Source organism: Lagenorhynchus albirostris, chromosome 1 (assembly GCF_949774975.1).
Source record: "Lagenorhynchus albirostris chromosome 1, mLagAlb1.1, whole genome shotgun sequence".
Taxonomy (NCBI): Eukaryota; Metazoa; Chordata; class Mammalia; order Artiodactyla; family Delphinidae; genus Lagenorhynchus; species Lagenorhynchus albirostris.
The window spans coordinates 122020465-122036997 of NC_083095.1; the positions used below are offsets into that span (position 1 = coordinate 122020465).

General features: G+C 35.8%; 1 protein-coding gene across 1 annotated transcript in view; it reads right to left on the bottom strand.

The window, feature by feature from the left end:
- HERC1 (HECT and RLD domain containing E3 ubiquitin protein ligase family member 1) overlaps positions 1-16533 on the bottom strand; it is a 171482-nt gene that overhangs the window by 86673 nt on the left and 68276 nt on the right. The window contains exons 25-32 of the mRNA XM_060151494.1: positions 10556-10824; positions 8661-8876; positions 7897-8017; positions 7423-7660; positions 7065-7249; positions 4724-4879; positions 2740-2846; positions 2090-2200 (exon numbers count right to left, since the gene is read on the bottom strand). Of these exons, the coding sequence (XP_060007477.1) occupies positions 2090-2200; positions 2740-2846; positions 4724-4879; positions 7065-7249; positions 7423-7660; positions 7897-8017; positions 8661-8876; positions 10556-10824 (1403 nt within the window). The remainder of the gene's footprint in view (positions 1-2089; positions 2201-2739; positions 2847-4723; positions 4880-7064; positions 7250-7422; positions 7661-7896; positions 8018-8660; positions 8877-10555; positions 10825-16533) is intronic.

Consider the following 16533-nt stretch of genomic DNA (forward strand, 5'->3'; position numbering starts at 1 on the left):
TACCAGGAGCATACAGGATGAAAGCAGAGAGAACAATCAGGAGTTTACTGCAAGAGTTCAGGTAAGAAATACTGAGAACTTAAATTCATTCATTTGCTCAATGGGTATTTAATAAGCATCTACTATGTACCAGGCACTATACCAGGTCCTATATACTCGACAGTATACTAAACAGATAACGTCTCTGCTCTCATAGAACTTATATTTTACAAGGTGGAGATAGAAAATAAACAAGGAAATAGCAGGTAATAAGTGCTATGCTGAAATCAAAAAAGGTGATGTGATAAAGACTGTGTGGCAACTGACTCTAGAATGAGGATCAGGGAAGTACAATGAAGAAGTGATAATTAAGTTGAGACATGAATAATAAGTTGACTTCTGAGAAACATATCTGAGGGAAGTATTCTAGGCAAAGAGAATAGCTGGCACAAAGCCCAAAGGAAGGAACAAGCTTAGTGTGTTCAAGAAACAGGAAGAAGGCAAGTTGTTCACAGTGTAGTGAGCAAAGAGGAGAGAACAAGGAGTTCTAGAATTTATCCCAAGAATGATTAAAAACCACTGGTGGGTTTTTAAGCAGAGGACGAACATGCTCTGATTTACAATGTTAAAAGATCACACTGGCTCCTGTGTAGAGAATGGACTATAGGGAGTTAACAATGGAAGCAGAAAGACCAGTTAGGAGAATATTGCATAATCCAGGCCAGAGATGGTAGTGGCTTCGAGTAGGGTGATGGCAGAAGAATGAGGAGGTGTAAAATTCAAGTTATGTCGTAACAGAGAAGTCAACAGGACTTGGAGATTGTACAGACAAAGAAAATGTGGGTGTGTGTGACAGAAAGAGAGGAATCAAGGATGACTCTTTGGTTTTTTGGTTGAGTCACTTACTAGGAAAGATGGGAAAGCCTGGGGAAGGAACAAGATGTAACAGAACTAAGGATGCTACTAAGTATGAGAGGCCTATTACACTATTATTCAAGTCGTAAGGCAACTAGAAGATGGGTATATGTCTGGAATTCAGGAAAAATGTCAAAAAAGGAATTAAAAATCAATGGCATATGGATCTGAATAAGGTTTTGCTGGCTATAGGAAATGGAATGGAGGTGACAGTTGAAGGAAAAAAGGGGTCTTGGGACCAAGCCTTGGGATACTCCAGCAGTCAGATTAAATAGAAGAGGAAGTATAAATAAAAGAGGATGAGAAGAAGAGGCCATTGTACTGGGACAGAAGGAAAGCCAGAAAAAGTGTGGAATCATGAAAACTGATAGAAAGATTAAGGTAGCTAGATGGATGGATTCAAGAACTATTTAGGAGGTGAAAATCAATGAGTTCTAGGGACCACATGGGTGAGGACATTAGGAGAATTCCCAGGAATTCAGGTTTGAAAAGCTAGTTGAATGTTAGTGCCACCAATAAAAATGGGATAGGAAGAAAAGGAGAAAGGTTTGAAGAAGAGACACGTGGGCTATCATTCAAGTTTGGAAGGCAGTGCATGTAGTGAAAATGGTCGTGGGTGTGACTGAGACTGCTAGAAAAGCTAAAGACAGAACTCTGAGGAACAATGGAATTTGGGATGGAGGCAAGGAGAAAGTCACACCAAAGAAGAGATGCCTCCAGAGGGAATCAAGGATTGGCAGAGGGAATCTAGGAGAAAGTAGTGTTTTGAAAACAACAGAAGGCTAGAGTTTCCAGAGGTCAAGTAAGCTGTGGATAAAAAGCCATACACTGTATTACCAATAACACCTACCTCTGTCATTTAATTTCAGTGCTTCGATGGAAGATAAACAATTGGGCTGAAGAGATAATGAGAAGTAAGGAAGTGACTTAAACATACACAAGATTACTCTTCCCAGAAGCTTAGCAATGAAGGATGAGAGAATATAGGGAAGGCTTCATGGATAAAAAAGAAATTTAGAAGGGTGGGAATAAGAGATGTTTATAAACTGAGGGGAAAGAACCAGTGGAGAAGGAGACACAGTACAAAGAAGAGACTGAATAACTGATAGAACAAAGTCAAAGGAGAAAGGATCCAGAGACAGGTGACAAGATATTCACGTCTGTCTAAAAATACCTTTTTGGAAGAATCAAGTACCTGTAATTTTATTTCTTCTTCTTTTTCCTTTATCTGAATAGCATGTTTGGCCTGAGCAATGGGTGTCTCCCACATACAATCCGACAGGAGGGAAAACAGATGTTCAACAACCTATTTATTGAAGGAAAAAGAATGATAAAATTTGTAAAGGATCATTTTAACTATTTTTAGAAAAGATAAATCATGTAACTATAATATTAAGTCACATGTGAGATTTAATTATACCAATGTCTGACAGCTACTTTGGGTGGATGCAAGTTAAATATCATTTTTTAGAAAGACCATTACCCACTACAAAGTGGGTTCGACTGTCCTCATGTTGCCCCACTATATGGACCTCTGATGAGGCCATGCAGCCTCACACCTTTCTCTCTCTAGATGCCCAAACCTAGGAAGAAATTCCACAAATTTTCCTTTCCTTCTGATCTTGAAAGTATTCACTATACCACTACTCCTCACATCCCATAACTCACTTAATTTCTCTTTCTCCTTGCTTAGAGCTGAAAAAATTAAAAAAGCAATCTCAGAACTGGAAGTCATGCTATTGAATAAATGACACATTTACAACTGAAGAGACCATGAGTTTAGATTTTCGGTGCATCATGTTGCACATGTAAAGAACATCTTCTAATAACTTTAAAAATAGAAACCTGGGCCATTTGATCATCTTCTACACCAGATTCACAAGCTGGTAGCACAGCCTCAAGGACATGAAGTGCAAGGAGCCTCGTTCTTAAGTTACCAACTAGAGGAATTCCTGGAGGGGGAAAAAGACATTTTCTTATTATAAATGTGACTTAAATTCAAAGTTTAAATAAACCTCTTGAAAAAAATCTCTGAGGCTGCTAAGTATTTAGGATGGAACAGACTTCACTTCAGCATATTATTACAAGAATTCTGGATTCATCCCATATCCATTAATGTATATGAATATCCATGTTTGTGTTTCAGTTTTTATGTATGTAAGGGAACAGCACTATAATAACTACCTGTGCCAAGTACTGTGCTATGCATTTCATACACATTAATAACTCTGTTGATCCTTACAAATCCTACATTATATCCCTATTTTACTGATGAGGAAACTGAGGCTCAGAGAAGTTAAGTAACTTGACCAAAGCCACACAGCTCAGTAGAGACAGAAGTAGGATTGTAAATGACAGGTCTGTTAATCTCTAAAGCTCAGGCTTATCATCGCCTTTAATTGCTTCTGACTCCACCTATGCCCTGACGGACTCACAGGATTAATGGGGAGTAAGCAGTTTGTACTTTTCTAAAGTAAGCAAAGGTAGAGACAGGATGCTGATGCTCTTTTTTCTATCCATTACTACAATACAACCAGTAGAAATAAATGAATATCTGATTTCTCTTCATGCTCTAAAAACTTAATATTATAGAAGGCTTACCTTATTAAAGGAGAAAAAAAAGCTATTGTAAGTTATACTAGTTAAGAAAAACTATTGGGAAAATGAGTATAAACTTACTATATATAAAGCTAAGATGTGTATTTACAGAAGAACCCTGGTTTGAACAACTGATCTGAAAACAGTAGTTACCTGTAAATGGCAGATCTTTTAAGAAAATAAGAGAAAGGTAAGGGCTCTTTTGAATAAACTGCTGTTTTATTTGCAGCACAGCTGATCAGTTTTGGAAATTCTTTAAATACTTTTAACAACAAATGAATTTCTTGCCAGAATTTGCTACCACAAAATGACTGGGATAATTCTGCTGTAAGAACACTAACATTTAGTATGACTCCATTTTACTGTATTTTTGCAGTTAATAACTGCAGCTGTTATGTTAATAATAAGTTGTCTGTATTCTCTTTTTGTTTATGCCAATCTTAAAACAAAGATACAGGATCTGAATTTTTAAAAAATTGAATACACATTAAAAAAAGTAAAAAGAAACACCAATAAACTATCTTGAGAGTGTACACATATAAAACAGCATGTACCATAGAAGACTATATTATGTTTCAGCACATTTAAGAAAGACTAGGGATGATGAGAAAGTTCTGGAAATGGAGAGTAGCGATGGTTGAGCAACACTGTGAATGTACTTACTGTCACTGAATTGTATACTTAAGTGGTTAAAATGGTAAATTTTATTTTATGTGTATTTATCACAATAAAAAAAAACAGATTAGGAAAGGACTGATAGTAATCTATGCAAGCAGACCAGACTTTTAGGCTAAGAACCAGGAATTAAGCTTATTATAAAGAACTCTCAGAGATAGCATACAATCAGAAGTTACAAATCAAGGCAACAGAAATCATATCATGATAAGAAAGAACAGACAAACTCCAATCTGCATTTTGATAATCCAAGAAGTAAACTCAAAATCTGTGTCAAATTATCATATTAAACAGGATGTTCTCTGCTTATTTTTATTACTGTAATCTGAACTAGAGCCAAGTTCTCTGCATTAAATCCACGATCTTCTCCAGTGCTACCTTCTATTATTAATTCCTCCCAATTTTTACTCCTGAGATTACTTTTCTTTCAATCAAATAAGTACTCATAAAACAAGAAAGAAAAGCCTTAAAATCAAGGTCAAGTATCCAATGTTGTTATCTGAATAAAACCCACGTGATGTACAAAATACTGTAAAATAAGACAAAGGTCACATACCTGAAGAACATTTCTGAGATGCTATATTTAAAAGCACCTCTGTCCACTTTGGGGAAGCCATTTTTGACTGAATTGCTTTTGAAGATACAACTCTGCGAAGAAAAACTAGAAAATCCCCCAGATGCAGTTCGGCTGCGCGTTGTTTCCTAAGAGCAACTAAAGAGTGAACAGACAAATTACATTACAACCAAAAGCCAACAGGAAACAGTCTTATATCAAATAACTTACATTTAGAATGCAGTAAGCACACACCTAATTCAAAATCTAGGTTGTCAGTTAGCCTGGCTAACTGACAGGTTGTCCCTAGCCTGGCTAAGACCCACTCAAAGCCAGTACTCTACCTCTTCTTTACTTCTTTAGTCTTTGCTAATATACAAACATTTATTATATTAGTTTGAAGAATATAAAATTATTAGCCTGCCCTAGGTAACTGTATCTCACTCCAACCTTGTTCCTACACATTCCTTCAAAATCCAGTTCAAAGCTACCTCTTCCATGAAACTTTCTCTCTTCGTAGAGATCCCTGGGAAAATCTCTTTTAGGAGGCCTCCATCCTACCCCACTCTCACTCCCAGCAAGTATTTCTGTAACAAGACACTAAATTAATTAAATTAATTAAAGCCTGGAGACCTTAAATATAAAGCTGGTTAATACAACTTGATGATACAGTTTGTGTTTCAGTATCAGTACTACGTTTGAAATGAAGAGTATACCTTATTTTCAGTTAAGTATTTTAAAGAGTATGTGGAGTTATTAATACCTGGTCCACCTGCCTCTGAATGCCTGGCCACCGCTTACTAGAATCAGTCTCACTCCCAGCCATCCCCATAAATAGAATGGGTGCAACCTGAGGGGAATGGATGTGGACTCAGTCTGCTGTTACACCTACTGAGATTCATCACAGTTTCTTTTTTTTACTGGATATGGAAGGATCCAGTTTTCTTGGGGAGCTATAGGCTGAAAAGTAACTCTACTGGGTCTTCCCTGCCATCCATATGTGCAGTACTCAGCAGAGTGGTAAGAAACTATTACCTGAACAACCCTGTATCCCCAAACCGGATCTCAGGAAAAAGGGAGGTGGCATTAAAAGCCTGTTTTTATTTTACCATACCCTGTGAGTCTGCCCATGCTCTTTGTATAAGCTACATACTTGCTATATAAAGAGGAAGTAACTTGCCAGAGGTTCAGCCTCTGAAACCAAAAGCTAGTCCTAAATTAGACTCATACATCCTCCTAGATTCTGCCCTAAGAGATTTAGCTATTTCTTCTGAGCTTATTGTATTACACTGTAATTATCTGTTTAAACATCTACCTTCCTCATTTCCCTAGAAGGTCCTTGAGGGCAGAGATAATGTTTTGTCATTTTTGTATCCCCAGCATATTCCTTTATCCACCCACCTATCTATACAGTATTAATATTATTTAAATACTACTTTATTTATTTAAATATTATTTATTATAATATTCCAATATTAACATTAACATTTATTGAGCTCTTACTATGTGCTAGACACTGCTCTAAGTCCTTTACAGAGCTTATTATGGTAATAAGACACTGAATAACTGACCAGTTTTAGACCTTTATTCGCTTAATATATAACAGACATGTATAGTAGTTCTTCTGTTCAGGGTTTACGTTCTACTGAAATACAATGTTCACTATAGTTTTTTTTTTTTTTTTTTTGGCTGCGCCATGCAGCTTGCAAGATCTTAGTTTCCCAACCAGGGCTTGAACCCGCACCCTCAGCAGCAAAAGCACAGAGTCCTACCCACTGGACCACGAGGGAATTCCCACAATGTTCACTATAGTTTTTAAAAGCTGTAAGGAGATGACCATATTACAGCAAGCAAAAATGATTACGGCTAAGTATAATGAAGAATTTTTTAGTGACTAGAGACCAGAACAGCCTAGCAAGAAGTTCAGCTTCCCTAATTCTAACCCAATTCCCATATATTAAAAAACCCTTGGTCCTGGGGGAACACTTAAAACAAGAATGCAACCCAAGAGATGGGCTTTCATGATCAAATGCTACAAGAACATAATCTGGGGAAATCAGTCACCTAGAACCTCTAAGTTCTAGAGCCACAACAGCCAAGGAGAGGCTGCACTTAGACACTGAGTGGTACAGTTGCTTCATCAGGGTTAACCAACTCTAAGGAGAGGAAGTTCAGTCAGAGGTACCTCTAAACCATACATATTTGGAGAAAAAAGGGGTTTCTAAATAAATAAAAATCCTCTCATGCCTCACAACAGAAAGAACTCTACATTCTAATGATATTCACACAATGTGGATTCAATAAATGCTTGTAAATAATGACAGAGAAAAAAGATTTATGATACCTCTGAAGTCTCTCTTCTCAGTTTCTCCACTGGAGTCAATTTTCTTCTCTTCTTCATCCTCTTCTCCTTCTCCAAAAGAGGCCATAAGTAGTACACCAGTCTGGGACAACAAATTCTTCAACTGACTACAGAGTAGATCCAACAAAGATTGAACTACCTTGGGGCTCAGTTTATCAGCATAGGTCCTGGAAAAACATATACGTGAAATAACATGAAATAACAGGAAAAAAATAAATGGTAACTACACAGAAGGGCAAATGTGCTTAAACACATAAAGGAGATTACGGTGAAATGGAAATCACTAAAATGTGAAAGACCAGGCCCCACACAGTTCTACCAAGACATCTACAATGCTCACCCTGTAGTGATGGCTAGAATCTGGAGCAATCTTGTACTAGCCACTTTTAAAGCTGTGCTTAGCTGGGAAACACCCGTTTTTGGCAACAACTGAAGAGGCTGTCCTAGCATGGTGTCTGTGCCACATAACTGCGACAATACATTTAGCAGACCAGTGGAAATCGCCAAAGAAACATCTACTGGTTGATAGTGGACACTCAGGGCGAAAACTGTAACCAAAAGGAGACGCTGCTGGGCTTCTAAAAAGAAGAAAGGAAGAAAGGCAGTTGAGAATCTTCTTTGAAGTTAACAAAGCATTTACTAAAATAAATCATATTCTAAAATATAAATAGTAGTATGGAACACTATTACACTTTCAAGTATTTATTCTTTACCTATAAGCTGACCTAATGTTAAACACAGAACATTAGCTACCTAGCATAACCTCAGGCCAAAATGTTACTTGCACCTTATATCTGCATGTGCAGTTACTCACCAATGTGATGCTTGTTGGCTTGCAGGGCTCTCTCCAGAGTAGCAGACAATTGTTGATAAATCTTATGCACAGCCATCTGGATTTCAATCTGAATATTTCTCTTAGCTGCTCTGATCCCATCCTAAATTACACACAAAGATTTACCTTTTCTATTAACAACAACAACACTTCCTACCCAAATGAAAGTAAAAGCATTTTATTCCTAGCCCATGCTAAAGCCCTATGGTGGTTTTTAATTATTTAGTATATTTCAGTATATAAAAGTTTTATAACCAATTTATTTTCAATGCTTGAAAATTCTTGATTCAATATAATCTCTCTACTTTCCCACAAAGCATTTTTCCTCTCTAAACATGGAAGACATAAAGACAACACTTCAAAAAAACAGTTCAAGCAATCAGAGAAACTTGTTAAAATGATCAAGTCTAAAATGTAAATTCTTGAAACCCATCCTCCCAAACACTAATCCTTATCCCAACTTAGATCTACCTCTATGCAATTTGGCTAAGGGTTAATAAAACTGAGCCAGCAAAGAATCTAAAAGTACAATAGTACCATGGCTTACCTAATGGCTTATCAAACCCCAGCTATACTCAGGAAACTAAACCAATGAGGTATCTTTAAGTCACTTAGGTCTTTATATTTTTAAACCTCAATTCTAAACACCAAAAAGTTTAGCATTATTAAACTGGTGTTGTAAAAATACAGTTAAAATCTGAATATACTAAAAGGTGTCATCCTCCCATGACAGTTCTGTCATCTACCTGATAGTGATGCAATCGGCCACTCTCTCCTTTGGCTCCTGCGTGTCCAACAGTGCCTAAACCGAAACACCCTGCTAGAAACTGCAGCCTCACAGATGTGAGCAGAGTGGATGACTGGAAACCTGAGCTTGATCTGCTTCCTGTCAGAGAGATGTTACCTTTTTCTTCCATTCCAGACAATAGTACAAGGATCTGATGAAGTGCCTCTAAACGAAGCTTGAGAAAAAATAAACATATTTTAGAATTCTTCACTGAACTGAGACACAAATAACTCTGTACGTCACAGACAATATATTTCTTAGCACACAGAAAATTCTGATATTTCTTAGGAATCTATTCTATTAAGATAAACATTTCTTTTACTGTTATGACTTTAAAAATTAAAATATCTCTAAGATCTCTATAAGCATACTTCAGTATAAAAGAGGCTACACAGTACAAGGGGAAAAGTAGTAAATTTGGATGTAGGAGATCTAGTTTCAAGGTCAGAGTATTCCAACGACTATGTAGCCTTGGTAAACTCAATTTCCTGAGTCTCAGTTTCTTCATGTATAAAATGAGGCTAATAGTACTTTAATCTACTCACAGAGCTATTGTGATGCTCATGAGGAGATATACATCATTTCAAAAGCATCAAGTAGTATGGATACTGCTTCCTTTACTTGTAACATTATATGGAATGAATACTCTTTAGTTCAAGAATTAGAAGTATTTCCAAAAGGTTTCTCTGTGGTTCTCTTGAACTTCTGGCTCTATCTTCCCTAGGAGGACACATATCCACCACAGCAGTCCGTTGGCCTACCCTCCTTTTTCTTAAATAAACTTTTTATTTCGAAATAATTTTATATCTATAGAAGAATTGTAAAGATGGTACAGATAGTTCCTGTATACCTTTCCCCAAGCTTCTCCTAATGTTAGTATCTTACAAAACTATGGTACATTTATGAAAACAAATTAACATTGGTACAACACTACTGACTAAACCACAGAATTTATTTGGATTTCACCAGAGTTCCCATAATGTCCCTTTTATGTTTCAGGATCCAAATCAGGATATCACGTTGCATTTAGTTGTCTTGTCTCCTTTAGTCTGTGACAGTTTCTGTCTTTGTTTTTCATGACCTTGACATCTATGAAGGGCTGTTTGTGTATTTTATAGAATGTCCCTCAATTTGGGTTTGCCTGATGTTTTCTCATGTTTGGCCTACAGGTATGGATTTAGGGATGAATACTACAAAGTCCCCCTCTCATCACATTATTATCAGGGTACATGATATCACCAGAACTTACTATTGGTGATATTAATCTTGATCACTTGGTTAAGGTGATGTCTGCCGGGTTTCTGCAATATAAATTACTGTATTTTTTTCCCCTTTTCATACTCTGTTAGCTCTAAGTCACTAATTCCAGCTTACTCTCAAGAGGAGGAAAATTAAGCTCCACCTCCTGGAGGGAAGAGTATCAAAGAATTTGAGGACATGTTAAAACCACAATCATTAATAAATATTTTGAGGGGGATATTTGGAGGCAATGCTCACTAATTTTAGCATTTATCATTATTAGCATGGTGTTCTAATCTAGCCCTTTTTAAACTGAGACAAATGGGTCAAAAATGGGGACTCTAAGAGCAGATCTGTATAGTCACCAACCAATCTCACTCTAGTTTCTAGGAGACAAGGAAAGACTTAGTGATTAGAGTATCTTGTGCACTACTGTTCACTTCAAACAAACTATCAGGCTGCTTTGGTTAAGACAGCAACATCAAAAAGCTCAAGTGAAGGAAAAGGGGAGGCAAGGAATAGAAGAAAAGGAAAAGTTTTTCCTACAATTGTACCTTCAGTGGTTCAGTTTAAGTTTCCACAGTCCCCCACAAGGAGTATATATCAAAGACTTACTTCTGCCCTTAACTGTTGCTGTTCCATTGCAATGATGGAGGCTTGGGGACTTGTAGACATACTTTCCTCTGGCTCTTTAAAACCTGGGGCATTCCCCACATCTCCACTCACAAAGCTTACAACATTTTCAATCAAAGTGTGAACTCCCAAAGACTTGGTAAGATCAAAATCAGACTCAAAGGAGTTAGAGGAGTTGCACAACCAGTCTCTGTTATGTTTCAGGCGCGCCCAAGAGTCGCTCAGGGTTTCCAATTGACTATGCATAGGACCTACATACAAACAGAACAAAAACGCATCAGTGATGACCAAGATGAGCATACATTCTGAAACTAGATGAGGGCTGAGTGTTGCTATCATACCAACTGGTGAGAAATGGATACTAGTGTTTGAATACATGCATGCATTAAGTGAATCTGAGCAAAATGCTTTGGTAAAAAACAACAAACAAACAAAAACTACAGCAATGTAAGAAAACAAAGGGAAAGCCCTGTTTAATGTACCAGTGTCTCTGTAAGCGCTTTAGTAACACGTTGCCACAAGAAAAAGAAAGGCAGAAGCTGCTCTCAAAATGCTTAGCTTAAAATGCTCTGCAGTATTAAACCAGACCATCATTTATGACCAAAATGGAACTCGGCACTTAGGACACTGCTGGTAAGACCTACTAGTAATCGGACTTCATCTGATTTAACATTATCATTGCAAAGATTGAGTCAAGACTGTGCAAAATGTGTACATGTCTGCAATGAAATATTACCAAAAAAAGAATATAGAAGGGCAAGTAAACTTACACAAAAAGGAGACATAAATATCACCCTTGGTTTCATTAATATAAGGAACATTTTCACTGTGTGATATGCACATTTATTTCAGGTTGTGAAACTCCTATATAAAGGAAGCAAAGTTTCACAGACAAGAATATATAAGATTTACTATAAAATGATATCTACATAAAATTACCAAGTGGTGTTAACAATAGTGGCTAAATATAATACCATTAGTTTTGCCAGTGGGCATTTTCTAGGCTAAAATCTTTACATTAGACAGCAAAAACGTTAATATGTTTGATCACAAGAACTGTCCAAGGTATGTGCCAATAATGGCTTTAAATAAATGTATAAATGTCTAATTCTTACACGTTTTGTATTTTTTGATTTAATTGATCTCAGGTACATGAGTTAGATTAATCATACTCCTTGGCTCATGATATACTCTCATCACTGGTCCATGCATGGCCTGCTTTTGTATTTATATTTACTTATAATAAATGTGAACACAAGAACTAGAGAACTGGCAGAATACTATCTATCTGTTCTTCCCCCCAACGCATCTCTCCCCTGTGTCCTCCAACCTAAGGATTTCATTATCACTCCTTTGCTTTTATTGTTGTTAAATATTGTTTTATCTTATATGTATTCCCAAGACAAATAATGTTTAGTGTTAGTTGTTTGTGACTTTATAAAAAAGTATCATTTTATGTAGTCTTTTTGGACATTACTTTGCATTCAGTATAATATTGCTAATACTCATTCACATGATTCCATGTAACCATGGTTCATTTGTTTGAGTGCTGTATAATATCTCATTCTGTGAATATACCGAATTTTTGTATTAGGAATGAATCTTGAGGTACCTAATAAAATATGCATTACAAAGATTATATTTGTTACATACTAGATGGAAAAGATTTGGGAAGAGGACTACTTAAACACTAATGCCCAAAGAGAAAATGAACTAATACAATATTGACTGTATAACTTATTTTTGAATTATTACACTGATGTCAGGAAAACCCCAGGACTTCAAAATGCGACACAGAAATCCACAATAGGCAGTTAATGTTATAAAGTAGCTATGAAATAATTTATATGCATTCTACTAAAATAATTTAGAATGGCTAAGAATATATGGTTTATCTGCCTTCTATATTTTAGCAAGAATTCTTAAGATTAAAAAATGTTGGATTTTCAGTTCTACTGAACATAAAAAATAAGCAATCTGAAAATTTCCCCAAACTGTATAGCTGAATATTTTCCCATGTAAAACAGAAAAGGTAAAAATCCAAAGAAAAATGTCATGGATGCATAATGTATTAAATTAAAATGATATTTAAAGAATAAAGGAGGGGCTAATGTGGAAAAAAAGAAAAAAAAAAAGAAATAATCATTTTCCACTTCCTTAAGCATCCCAAATGCACACTCTGGATTTAACCTTAACTTACAAACGATATTTTTTGGTCTCTTAGCATTGAGCTTGTTGGTTCAATAATAAAATTTCAGAATAAAAATTTCTTCCATCTTCCAATACTTATAAATTACTTTTCAAAATGAAAATACAATGTGCAGAGAGTTAATGCTAGAACCACAGAAGTAAAAGTGACCTTAAAGATTACCTAGTCCCATTTCCTCACTTGAGGAAACAGAGGCTCAAAGAAAATGATCTTTTCTAAATTAATAACACTAATCCCTTAAGTTTATGGGAGGTGGTCTTACATATTCCTGTTCTTAATCAACGCACAAATCACTGATCCATGGGAATTTCAACTGCCTGCCTACGCAAAGGCTCAATATGTGAAAAAACTGCAAGTAGTGAATTGCCTTAATATACTCCAAAATATTCTATGGAATAGGTGGTCAATCCCCAAATTAAATCCTCTCTGCAATTTAAAGCAGGGGTCAGCAAACTTTATCTATAAAGAGCCAGACAGTAAATAATTTCAGGTTTTGTGGGTCATTCACTATTCATTTAACTACTCAATTCTGCTGTTGTAGTGTGAAAGCAGCCATAGGTAATACATGAGTGTGGCTGGGTTCCAACAAAACTTTACTTTCAAACAAAGGTGGTAATCCAGATTTGGCCCTCTAGTCAGTTTGTTGACCCCTAATTTAAAACATGTAATTTATGGGCTTCCCTGGTGGCGCAGTGGTTGAGAGTCCGCCTGCCAATGCAGGGGACGCGGGTTCGTGCCCCGGTCCGGGAAGATCCCACATGCCGCGGAGCGGCTGGGCCCGTGAGCCATGGCTGCTGAGCCTGCGCGTCTGGAGCCTGTGCTCTGCAACGGGAGAGGCCACAACAGTGAGAGGCCCGCGTACCGCAAAATAAATAAATAAATAAATAAAACATGTAATTTATTAAGTATATAAGCCAAACAAAACTTTGTATGAATAAAATATAAGGAAGAATAAGACACTATCTGAAAGCAATAGGATAAATAAATAAATTAAATAATTATAACCAAAATGTTTAGGTTGATATCAAAAATACTCTGAAACACAAAATCTCACAATATGGAAATGAGAGATGAAAAACCTCTAATTCTTAAAAAAAAAATTATAACAACCTAATAACTGATTTGTTCTGTGTTGTTTTATCTGAATATAGGAAATATTGTGTCTGAAAAGCATATCAAAAGCCTCTACAGAGTAATTGTGACTGAGCCCAATTCTTACTTAATATTAATTCAGAGTCTCCTACTATAAAAAGAAAATATAAAGTCCAACAAGAAATTTGAGATTGTTTACTTGTCCTTACAACCTTGGTTCTTAAATGGAATTTTCAAAATGAACATGGCAGAGCTGCAATACATACTTTATAAACCATAAAATATGTAGGCAAGCTAAAAGGGGAAAAAAATTAAACATGCCATCATGTACTTGCTTGAAGCTCTTCTTTTTTCTGGGGCTCAACTGGCCAAAAAGGAGTAAATACACTACCACAACAAGAATCAGAAGACAAAAGGAGAAATTTGATACAGGAGACAACATTCACATTTGTTCTTCTTTATATAATCTAATTCGAAATGCACAGATAAAACAGCATTTCACCCATACAAGTTATACCATGAAACACACATGCTGATACATGTTTCCAATATTATTTAGCAATAAAACCCTAACACTATATTTAAAGACCTGGGGCAGGGTAGTGAAATCAAACCATGATGCTCCTTCTTAAAATTTTGCTTTGGTAGCCCCACCATTTTTCACTATATCAGTTTCAGCTTAAATACAAAAACTAAAGTTAAGTATCTGCGAAAACATATTGTCTTTCAGTGAAGAACGAGCTCAGTTCTGCACAACTACAGCAAATCTTTTAAGTATTTATCAAAGTACCCAAATACTAACATGTTTAACAGCTTTTGTCAAGAATTTTGACAGGCTATTATGAGAATTAAATAAGTTAATATGTTTGAAGTGATTAGACCAATACCTGGCATATAGTAAGCAGTTTTTAAGTGTTTAATGAATATAAATTTCATATTACTTCTGAGGTGCTAAGCAGAAATATGTACCACCTGTCATCTCTTTTTAAAGTAACTGATGACATTTTTGGATTTAGAATTTACCTCTGATGCCTCTAAAGAGCCGAACAAGTTGGCTGAGCTCAATTTATTTGCTCACTTTGCTCTACTCCTTCCTACCATACTCACTTTCTTGGACCAAGAGCTTGGACCAACTGTGACACATTAACTGGAGTGAGGGGAAAAGAAGCAATCATGGTTCAACAGCATGAATTCCAGTAACCCCAATGTCAAATACTGAAATTATAGGCACTAGACCCTTTCAAGGAGGAGTCTTTGGAGGCATATTAAGAGCAGCTGAAATGTGTATACAACCATTAATTGTCACTGATACATCCATTTAGTTTCAGTAAATGAGATGTAATTAAACACTGTTATCTCTAATTTCTCTTACTAAACTTTTAATAACTCAGGACCACTAGACTAATAAATGATAAAGAAAAGTGAGCGGAAAAAAGTTTACATTTCCTCTTCAAAATATTGGAAAGGGGTAAATAAGCACATAGAAGAATTCTCACTTGGCTGGACATCTGCTTGTCCTTCATAGCTCAAGTCAGAATCAGAACACCTGAATGGCTCCAAAAAGTTCTCAGACTTGGTAGGTTCATCTGACCAACTGAAGATAGGCATGTTATGGCTTATGACATCTGGTCCATATTGACAATAAATAGGGAAAAAATAGGGTGGTTTATTTTAATCATCATTTAAGGGCAAAACAGAACAAAAAATTCCACTGTGGTCAGACGGTAGTCTCTAAATATACATAATTTTTAAAAATTTCTTTCAAAATATAATGTTCCAAATGTATTTTCAATGTTAATTTCTTTTAAAGAAAGAAATTCATTATAATTAAATACATGATATTAAGTATACATTTTCATTGTTTAATCCACAAACACTAGGATTCATGAGATTGAAAACTATTTTTGCTGCTCTTCCTAGAACAGTACTCCTACTTTCTAGTCACCTATTCCTAGGAACAAAGCTATCAGCAAAATTTTTGCCTGAGAACATTAAGATACAATGATTACTAGAATAAACTGGTACCACATTAGGTGATATCATGATAATTTGCATAACTAGTTTGCCTCCCTATTATAACTTCCTAAATGGGTAATTTAAACAAACAAACTTTTCCCATGAGGTCCTGTTTGTTTGCCTTTCTGTTTCCAACAAAATAAAGTTAGATTCCAAGAAGTTAATAGGTCTTGGTACTATGACCTTCTGAAGAAGTTGGTTTACCCATAAACAAATTTGGATTAATGGCTTAATTCAGTTGTATCTACTTAGCTCTAAAACTACAGGAAAACGACACGTACTTATAGGGCAATTGTTTAAAATTGTGAACAGGTAGCAACTCTAGAATAGTTATTTTAAAGTGTCATATTAATTCCTCCTAAGTAATTTACACTTGACTTCTAGGTTATTCTTAATTCAAAGCTAAAAATACCACTTTTTGTTTTATTCCAAAGATTACTTTGTCACATGCTGACACAGTTATCATAGACTGAATCTCAAATTTATATTTCCATAAGCATGATAAAGATCTTAGAGAAAAGAGTAATTTTAGTCAACAGACTATCACTTATAAACATAATTAGTATAGTAGGAAGCTCTTAAAACGACAGGCTGGATCCCTTATGCTACTCAGTAAGTTTGGAGCCATCTTTTTATTAATATA